The following is a 10,914-nucleotide window of genomic DNA, read 5'->3' as shown; positions in this document are numbered from 1 at the left end:
GCTCAGGAAAAGTGCTCATCGCTTTCTTCCTTTTTGTTCTTATTACTCCTATTTAGGAAAGGGAGAAGCAAAGGAAGCTGACAGTGGGAATTGAACATGGTTTAAAGGCAGTGATGTTTCTATTTATACACACAGTTATGCCCAGAATTATTTTATGAAACTACAAGTTATTTTCTATGTTTCTTTCTTGTACTTCAAATGATTCATTATCATTCTATTTAGATTACGAAAAGGTTCTAGAACTGGATCCAAACAACTTTGAGGCCGAAAATGAAATCAAGAAAATTTCCCAGGTAAATGTATAATAGTGTGTGTACTTTTGCATGGTCTACATCAGGGGCGCGCAAACTTCCTGCGCTGCCCCCCCTGCCTGCTCTCCCTCTGTGTCTCCCCCGCCCCCCTTACCTTTAATGCGGCGTCAAATGTCACTGCGGGGTCATGTGATGTCACGGCGGCCCTGCCGTATTTGCCATGGCAAAAAAAAAAAAATCTCGCGCACCCTAGGTCTACATAATGCATAAGATGCCAAGTGGGTGACGAAATCAATAATCAATGTTATCAGTATGTGTCAGCAAATTGTAGGGGAGAATGCGGTTATATTTAAGTGTTCCAGACACTATTTTAATATTGTAGAAACGTCAGTAAAAGATGATTATTAATTCTTAATATCATGAGTCCTACCTCCTTGCAAAATCCTTATAGGGCAGGAGTGGTCAACTCCAGTCCTCAAGGGCTACCAACAAGTCCAGGTTTGAAGGATATCCCTACTTCAGCATAGGTGACGCAGTCAACGACTGAGCCACCGATGGAGCCACCAGTGCTGAAGCAGGGATATGCGTTAAACCTGACCTGTTGGTGGTCCTTGAGGACTTGAGTTGATCACTCCTGCTCTATAGTTCCAGAGATGTATTTAATCTGTTTGTGCATCACTTAGGATCTCCTGGATAGAAAAATGTACACTTTGCATCTTCTATGGTGGAAAGCCTGTTGGTAACTGATGTTATTATAATGGACATTCCCCGTGTTACCAGCATTTTTGATTATTCTCATTTAAGACTTCATGATGGGTTTTTTTTTTCCTCCCCCCTTTTTTAATATATCTGGAATTTCCAATGTTATCTTTTAGGTACCAATTATATTATTAAAACATAGGATTACTGCTTTAAGTAATAAATAGATATGGGATGAGCAAAGTGGAGGGCACAAGATTTTTCAGGGGGGGCGCGGCGGTTGCAGAGGCCCCATGCTCTTCCCCAATGCATTTAAATTAAATGCCTGGGTATCGCGTGAGGCCTCTGCAATGTCTCCTACTTTGTCTTCCGCAACGCGGCGTCATTTGACGCCGAAGACAAGGAAGGAGGGGGGAGCTAGCTGGTAAGGAGAGTGGGCAGGGGGAAAAGTTTGCGCACCCCTGAAATAGATGTTCAAACTTGTCAAATCACTTTGTGTTGGTCTTGTTATAATTTGTATCATCTAAGGATGTTATTTTTCTTAGGATCTGCAGATGTCCCCCAGTACTTTGCAGGAAAAGGAAACCACAGAAAATGAGAATAAAACAGAGTTATCTGAAGACGAAAAGAAGCGGATAGAGGCACAGCAGCTGAAGCAGGAAGCAATCGCCCAGAAAGACCTGGTAAGTCTGTTTTACCTAATGCATTGGCTGTAATCCGATTTGATGAGATGTAATATTTTCTGTACATGTTTCAATGTACAAAATGGGGGAAAGACTAGTGTTTTAACAAATCTTTATTTTGGTAATTACTATGTTTCAAGCATAATAGAGTAGGATTCAACAATACGACTTCCGGGTATGGTATGTTTATAATTCTAAGCTATATTTTAATAGGAATGTATTTGGTATTCTTGTTTACTATTTGAAATGAAAGATGTATATTGCAAAAGTGTGTTTTAAATTCTACAGGGTAACGCTTATTTTAAAGAAGGTAAATATGAAGTTGCTATTGAATGCTATACTCGAGGTGTGGCAGCAGATGGCACCAATGCACTTTTGCCTGCAAATCGAGCCATGGCCTATCTGAAAATCCAAAAGTAAGTACTGCTTTTAAAGGGGCATTTTCCTAAATGCAACATTTCCTAACATTTACGGTACTATAATTATCCAAACTGCTGATCGATCAGCGAAGACCCTGCTTCTCAGGGCACCCAATATGGCTGCCCATTTCAGAAGAGGAAGTGCTGTTGTGGCTTTCTAAATAATTGCTGAAGCAGCGCAGAGAAGCTTAACACATTAAAAATAATTTCAAAAGGGCACGAAGAGTGGGAAATGCAGTAAGTATCCCCAAATACTACACAATTGATTTTATTCCAAAATAAAACTCGGGGGTTTTAATGAAATGCTGCTTAAAACTTACATTGGGTACAGCAGTCATTTCACAATGTCTGATTTAATTTGTTTTTTATCAGTTCAAAATTTGCTTTTTAGCTCCGCTTTCTTTGATCTCTGCCACTTTGACATTACTGTTGAATGTATTTCTTTGTAACCTGTAACATTCTTAGTGAGCAGTAAACCCCAAATATGAAAAGCTTTAGGCTATGTTTTAGTATGACCAAGAAAGGATACGGTGTCATTCAAAACATTGTACTCTTTTTGGTCACTTACTAGATATTGCAGTTATTAAAAAAAAAAAGCCCTCATAACATTAATTAAAGTATGTACTGAACTGCATTTCTGTAATCATACAGTAGATGGAGGTAGTTCAAAGCTACTTTCAGTATAAATCCTCAGATAGGCATATAATTTAACTTACATTTTTTTCTTAGAAACCTTCTCTTTCTTAAATGATGTGGTGTTTTGCCCATTATTATTAGTACTGAAGCATTATTTCTTGTAATTATTACCATGTATGTTTTGTCATTTGGATGTAACACTGGGCTACATCTGTCGTTTGTTATATTCACTTGCCACAGCCCAGTGGCACTCTGTGACATTACATATAGTCAAGATTAGGTGGGTGTGGGCGTTTGAGCTTGCTGGGTTTGTGTGTGCTAATTAATTTCTGACTGGAATCAGTTGTATGGAGGTTGTGGCACCTCCCCCAGAGCTCACGTCACCTCACCCTTTTTAATGGTGGATCTTCTCATCTTGCTGCAGGTAAGGAATCTATTGTGGTTCTTCCCCCTCATACAGAGGTATATGGAACAGAATGCAGTGTAGTGTAGGACTTGCACTTATTATGGTTTACCTTGACGTTTGGTGTGCAAGCTTATGATGCTTTGGCCAAAATATCTAACTAAAAAAACATATTTTATTAGTATTAGTATTAGCATTATTATTAGTACTGAAGCATTATTTCTTGTAATTATTACCATGTATGTTTTGTCATTTGGATGTAGCACTGGGCACCCCCTGTCGTTTGTTATATTCACTTGCCACAGCCCAGTGCCACTCTGTGACATTACATATAGTCAAGATTAGGTGGGTGTGGGCGTTTGAGCTTGGTGTGTGTGTGTGTTATATATATATATATATATATATATATATCACACACACCTCGACCAGTGCATGCAAAATAATAACGCAAAGTGCACTTCATCAGTGATGTTACCCCGTAGAGATGTTCCAAATGTGAATAAAGTTTTTTTTTTTTTTTTTTTTAAATACTAATAATCATGAAATATACCCTGGATGTGTGCACGAATGCCAGATGTACTGTATTGAAATGTTATACAATGTAGCTTTGTCACGTGGATGAGATACACATTAATTAGTAGGAACTAAATGTTAACACAGAGCAGTGGTTCTCAACCTTTTTTGGGTAGGGTTTCTTTTAAATGTATTTGTATAACATCTTGGAGAACTCCTGCTCTGCAGATCTCATTCATCCCCCTCTTCACTTACATCTCTAATACATTCACTCTCTTCTTACACACTCCATTCACACATCATAATTACAGTTTTACTCAACACACATGCCTCTTTTCTCACACCGTACATTCACGCCTTTTCTTAATCATACACCACATTCACCCCCTTCACGTACACCATACACATTCCCAAACTCAGCTGCCAGCCTAGTCTTCCCCCTGGGCTCGGCTCCCTTGATATAGAGTCATGACACCCCAGGGTTCCAGGACACACTGGTTGAGAAACACTGCCATAAACCATAAAGGCTAAAATCGTAACCATAAGGCCTCGGACATGGTCAAAAAGACCGCGCTAAGCCGCGCTGAGGGGAAACATTATCCCTATCGGCGCGGCTTTAGACGGCGCTTCCGCAGGCGTGCGGAAATGCAGGAGACAGGCAAGTTTAAATTTTGCCGCTCATGCAAGCGCAGGGCCGGTCACGTGACTGCCAGAAGCCAATGGCAGTCCGTGACGTGGCGCCCTAGCCCCGCCTCCCGCCCGGCTCCCACCCTGCACACAAGCGCGCTCGCTGACGCTCATGCAGGGACAAGAAAAATCTCCTGCATGAGCGTCAGTGCTGCCCAGCGCCACTCCCTGCACCATGTCCCAGGGCTAACCCAGGCAGTGACAGCAGGAAATGGAAGCATATATTGCAACAGGCACACACTGAAATAAAGATAGGGTATATAGTATGAATATGGCTTACATGCCAAAGAGTATTCAATGGGGACACAAAATACGTGAATAGATAACATGCACTAAAAATGACCCAATACAATGAGAAATGGACACAAACTCACACGGGTATAGAAGATTATGTCAAAAACAAACAAAATATGTAAACGCAGACAAATGACCAAAACAGGAAAAGACTGAACTACAGAGTCATTAGGGGCCTTATTCTATGTATGCAGAAGCAGCCATTAGGGCCGTTCGTGACTGAAATCCCCATAGAGTTCAATGGTGATTTTAATCAGAAAATGGTCCGAATCGCCACTTTGGTAGATATATAAAAAGTCCCTACAGTAAGTAGGTATAGGAAAAAGATAAGAGAAAGCAGTTTCAGAAGGTACTAAACTGACAGATAGTGACCAAATAAGTGTGTGTGTTTGTGTGTGTGTGTGTGTGTGTGGCAACATGCCTTATAAATAGAAGTTTTTGCAAGGTCAAGGTCCTTTTTATTCTGCTAAATGGGTCAAGTGTGTAGCAGTTACTTAGCAATCTTTAAGTACTCCCTTTAGAGGCCTTTGTGTGAACTGAGTGGCATTTAATAACGTTTCAATACAAATAAAGGGCAAAAGAAGGTCGACTGTTGTGAATCAATATGTGTTTTTCATTTCGTGTTAAAAATAATTGCCGTAGATTTGATGCCAGTAATGTGGTTTTTTTTTTTTTTTTCTAGTACAAACTAAATAAAGGAAAATATAGCTCTTATTTAGGATTTTGTACCATTTATCAATTTGGTTATTCTTCATTTTGTATATGGTGTGCTATAATTTTTTTTTTTTTTTAAGATATGAAGAAGCAGAAGACGACTGTTCACAGGCCATATCTCTAGATACTTCTTATGCAAAAGCTTTTGCTAGACGAGGTACTGCCAGAGTAATGCTGGGAAAGCATAAGGAAGCAAAACAAGGTGAGCTTTATCGGTATGTAAATATCGTTGTAAATAAATTGCATCTTCATATTACATCTGTGCAACATACTAAAGCTGTTAGTACACAAATCAAGCAAAGGCCAGTAATAAAATTCTGCTATACCTGTAATAACATTGGGGATAGACAGAACAGTTTATTTATTAATAAATGTTTAATCTTCTCTTTTATCCCACCATAACCTTGTCTAAACATGACTTCCATGCAATGACCCATTGTTTCACAAATAACACCTACAGTTACTTACTCGGTAGCTTCCATACATCCTGAAGGAAACGTTCCAATAGTTCACATGTTGAGAAAGCTATTAAGTTGATGCAAAACCACCAAGCAAGCTTTCATTTCCTTAGTTCATTTAAATTAGCAATCCCCCTTTTGGAATCCTATTTTTTTATTTTTATTTATTGCAGAGTACATCTGCTGATGTCTTGCGTAATAAAAACCATTGCAACATTTAAAAAATAAAAAGTTGTGGGCATGTCCTAAATAGAGAAGAACATGGTAACCCCAAAAGCCAGTGGCATAGAACACATATGGAAACAAATCAAACATTTCAAATATACCAGTATCAGAAAAAGAGAAACCGCTGAACCCAGTATACCAGTTTCCAACCTTTTTTTGGTTAAGGAACCCCAATTCTGAGGAACCCCCAACCATCTCTAATAGCAAGTCTGTGGTCAGATGCATTGTAAATTATTCTGTATTTGGTACAATTTTCAAATGACCAGAACATTGTAGGGAACCTTTTTAGGGATGCCCGGGGAACCCTGGTTGAAAATCACTGCAGTACTGTATACACTCAAAATATGGTACGATTCCCATTTTTGGACATTACCAGGAGTTATAAAATATTTCCCTAGAGCAGGGATGCTCAACTCCAGTCCTCAGGACCCCCTTCCCCCCCACACAGGTCACGTTGTAAGGATATCCCTGCTCCATCACAGAGGGCTCAATCAGTGGCTCAGTCTTTGAGCCACCTGTGCTGAAGCAGGGATATCCTGAAAACCTGACCTGTTGGTGGCCCTTGAGGACTGGCGTTGGCCGCCCTGCTCTAGAGCAGGGGTGCACAAACAGGGGGGCGCAGGATTTTCAGGGGGGGCACCGCGTCATTTGACGCCGACCAAAGAGGTCAGGGGGTGCGAGCAGTGCATGGAGCAGGCAAGGGGGCGTAGCTTCAAAAGTTTGCACACCCTTGCTCTAGAGTACCAAAGTAGTAAACATCTTGAACCCTTGGCTACAAACATTTAATGTTACTATTAAATTAACTTGGCCAGCACTACATCTTCTACTCTGTTGTTCTTTGTTTGCTAATGAAATACATTTCATAGAGGGATGCTACTATATTAGGGTTAAAGAAAGAGTGGAATATATTTCTCTTATGGTGTCTCTTCAACTTTTGCCCCTTTGGAAAATCTGGCCCCAAAGGGCCTTGGACTGACTATCTTCCCTTAATTTCAGTGTTGTTCAATTTATTCCACCAAAACGCACTATACAACTAACATTAACAAAGATTAAAAATAATCTTTTTAAAAAAATGTTACAGATGTTATAAATGCTTAAAGAAAGCTGATGTATGTTGGTATATATTGATATTCCTGTACACCTCTGGCTCTTCTGCAATCACTTAAACAGGTAGAATTTTGGAGAAATGTTTCATGGACGTTCCTAAAGTCAAAATCTCATATTTTGATTTTGAAATTTCACACTACTAATCAAATATTTGTAGACTATTTTCATTTTTATAGAAAAAAAACTACAGTATTTTGTGTTTAGTTGTATGTATTTATGTATAACAGTTTGCAACTATGTAATACTTTCGTTCAAACTGAATAATATATATATATATTTTACATATGTTTCCGAGATATTGAGGCAGACACCCTAGTGTTAAAATCCTGATGGCATATTTCAAAGGGGAGAAATTATATTAATATTCTCATGCAATATGTGAATTACCCAAAAATACATACTATGAACTGATGCAGGAATTTAATCTACACCATAAAGTATTAAAATCTAGTTCCCTATCCTCTGATTTACCTCAACTTTACACTAGTGAACTGAGAAGAATGGATAAATTCAACGATTCCGCAAAAAAATACCAGCAGTAATGACCATTACGTGCATTAAGTATACAAGAAAATAATTACATATACTGTAGGCACCATGTCCTCTCCTGTCCTAACATACTGTAATAACATCCTCTGCTGAGTATCTCCTGCACAGTGCTGTGGACAATACAAAATAACTTTGTATATTTGTCGTTCTTTTGTTTTATGTAGATTTTGAAATGGTTTTAAAATTGGAACCTGGAAACAAACAAGCAGTAACTGAACTGACCAAGATGACTCAAGTACGTAAGCATGTGTTACTATGCAAGCCATTTGGTTCAACTGCAAATCTGCTGCACATAAAGCATTTCCCTTTTTTCATCTTGGAAATTACTTTAAACACATTGTGCATACTGTATAGTAGACTTCATTGCCAGCAAGAGGGGGAGGGAGGAACACTGCACCAGTGGGAGCAAGAACCATCTTTAAGGATTAGCTGCATGCAAAACAGGGGTGGGCTGCATGCTCTTGCAATTGCAGGTGCGCTCCAAAGAGTACAATAATGTCTGTTGCTTAGTAGATGAGACGGCACTAACAAAGTGGCCAATAACCTTCTCGCAGCTAAATCGAAGGGTCACTTCTTAATAGTTCTCCTGGATCTTTCTGCTACCTTTCGAGACACTCGTTCACATCCTTCTGCTGAACACTCTCCACTCCATTGGCCTCCGTGACGTAACCTTTTACTGGTTCACGTCCTACCAATCCAACCGCTCCTTCAGTGTTTCCTTCTCTGGTATCTCCTCTTTTCTCCCTCTCTCTGTTGAGGTCCCACAAGGCTCTGTCCTTGGCCCTCTGCTCTTCTCACTCTCTACCTGTTCTCTTGGTGAATTAATACAATCTTTTGGCTTTCAGTATCCTCTCTATGCCAATGACACCCAAATGTACCTCTTCCCCTCTCTCCTCCGTGTCACCACCTGTCTCTCTGCAATCTCCTCGTGGATGTCCCACTGTTACTTGAAGCTTAATACAGCTAAAGCAGAACTAATATTCTTTCCTTCATTGTCGATAGCACCACCATCTCAACACCTCAAGCCTGCTGTCTAGGGGTCATTTTGACTGATCTCTCCTTCATTCTTCACGTTTAGTCCCTCACAAAGTTCTTACCTAATAGGTTTTACCTATACCTTTCCTTTCTAAGCTTTTCTTAAAGCTATCTATTGTATCTGCAATTAGTCTCCGTGGGTAGTAAGTTCCACGTTTTAACTGCTCTTTCTGTAAAGAACCCTTTCATTTGTTGCTGGTGAAACCTCCTTTCCTCCAACCTTAAGGGATGACCCTGTGTTGTTTGTATTGTTCATACAGTACAATAGAAAGGGTTTATTTTATTTGAGTGATCCTGAATATATTTGTATATGGTTATCATATCCCCTCTAAGGCCTCGGACATGGTGACAACAAGAGCGCTGAGCAGCGCTGATGCTCATGCTCTCCTGCTCAAGCAGGAGCTTTTTCGTGTTCCTGCATGAGTGTCAGCGAGCGCGCTTGTGTGCCGGTTGGGAGGCGGGGCTAGCGCGCCACGTCACGGCGCCAACATCACGGACTGCCATTGGCCTTTGGCGGTCACGTGACCGGCCCTGCGCTTCCCTCTGCGGGAAAAATTAAATTGGGCTGTTGGCTGAAATTCCACAAGCCTCCGCACGCCTGCGGAAGCGCAGTATAAAGCCATGCTGATAGGGATGATGTTTCCCCTCAGCGCGGCTCAGCACGGTCTTTTTGACCATGGCCCTGGCCTTAGATGCCTCTTTTCAAATGTATTATACCTGATGGGGGGAGATAGAAACCTCTGCTCAGCTGAATTCAATATGGGTAATAGATGTAAAGGTAATGGTGCTTTGCTGAGTATTGTACTAATCATAAACACCAGAGAGAGAACTCAGCTAGTTAGCACTCTATAACCTATGATATGTAATGTGATGAAAATATTCTTTATTAATAATATTTAATTAAAATATAGTAGTGCACAAAAAAAGGACAAAAGTAATATATAATATAGGACCGTGCCAGATGCCAAAATAGTGAAGTCAGATGGATGGTGCTAGACGTAGCGTCACCCTAAACTTGGAAAATACCTAGGATATGTAAGGACACAAATATCATGATATTCTATATCACACAGAGAAAATGTGAACCCACATTACTTTATCCACATTTAGGATCTTAACCACCGGGGGTTAATTGCTGGTTGGGCATGGATGTAACTCTAAAATGAGATCATGCCCACTGTGCAGTTTTAATTCGTTCTGCTCCTTAATATTTTTTGATACGTTTGTCAATGGGCAGAAATTAAGCGTCACCTTCTTGATTTGAAAGTTTACTAATGCACAGGATTCTAACCCATTAGCTGTGTTTGTAAGCATATAGAGAAGATATTACTTGGTGGATACAAATGTTGCAGCTTTATTATGCTGCTACCATTGATCCAATATATGTGGATACAACTATTGCAGTTTGTTTTACTGCTATAGTAATCTGTGAACAGTTAGGTTGATTGATATTTGATTGCAGTTGACACCTAGGCAAGGCTTGGTCAGTTTGACATAAACATATTAAAAATCCTTACACATGTTGTCGGATAGGGTGCTGGATCTGTGTCCAAACCAAAAGTCTGTTATGATATAATTAGCCACTGGTCTGGACACTCCCAGCATGAAATCACCTGCAGTCATTAAGTATATCTTTCAAAAAGATCTCCGTAATCTAAGCACATATTAACCAACAGGTATGGTAAAATAAATACCTGTATTGTTGTGCTGACTGCTAGGGCTATCGATCTATGTGGTGTTTTGTAAACACTAACCTCAAATCGTACCCTTAATCTTTAGTATATTAGATGGTAACGGGAGCTCAAAGTGATACTGCCAGTAAACAAGTCAGCCTCTGCCGACGATCTTTTCGCGCATGCGCCTTACCCAAGGCTGATAAACTGCACAGTGGGCATGATCTCATTTTAGAGTTGCATCCATGTCCAACCAGCAATTAACTCCCGGTGGTTAGATCCTAAATGTGGATAAAGTAATGTGGGTTCACATTTTCTCTGGGTGATATAGAATATCATGATATTTGTGTACTTGCATATCCTAGGTATTTTCCTAGTTTAGGGTGACGCTACGTCTAGCACCACCCATCTGACTCCACTATTTTGGCATCTGGCACGGTCCTATATTATATATTAGTTTTGTTCTTCTTTTTTTTTTTTGTGCACTACCTTATTTTAATTAAATATTATTAATAAAGAATATTTTTTAATTCATCACATTACATATCATAGGTTATAGAGTGCTAAC

General features: G+C 39.8%; 1 protein-coding gene across 5 annotated transcripts in view; it reads left to right on the top strand.

Annotated features, from left to right (window-relative positions):
* Positions 1–10,914, top strand: part of RPAP3 (RNA polymerase II associated protein 3) — a 90,386-nt gene that overhangs the window by 25,825 nt on the left and 53,647 nt on the right. For all 5 annotated transcript variants that reach the window (XM_075600142.1, XM_075600139.1, XM_075600140.1 and 2 more), the window contains 5 exons: positions 223–293; positions 1,496–1,633; positions 1,922–2,049; positions 5,380–5,501; positions 7,803–7,873. In XM_075600142.1, the coding sequence (XP_075456257.1) occupies positions 223–293; positions 1,496–1,633; positions 1,922–2,049; positions 5,380–5,501; positions 7,803–7,873 (530 nt within the window). The remainder of the gene's footprint in view (positions 1–222; positions 294–1,495; positions 1,634–1,921; positions 2,050–5,379; positions 5,502–7,802; positions 7,874–10,914) is intronic.

This window comes from Ascaphus truei, chromosome 5 (genome assembly GCF_040206685.1).
Source record: "Ascaphus truei isolate aAscTru1 chromosome 5, aAscTru1.hap1, whole genome shotgun sequence".
NCBI lineage: Eukaryota > Metazoa > Chordata > Amphibia > Anura > Ascaphidae > Ascaphus > Ascaphus truei.
Note: the sequence above shows the minus strand (reverse complement) of the source record. Positions and strands in the feature narration are given on the sequence as shown.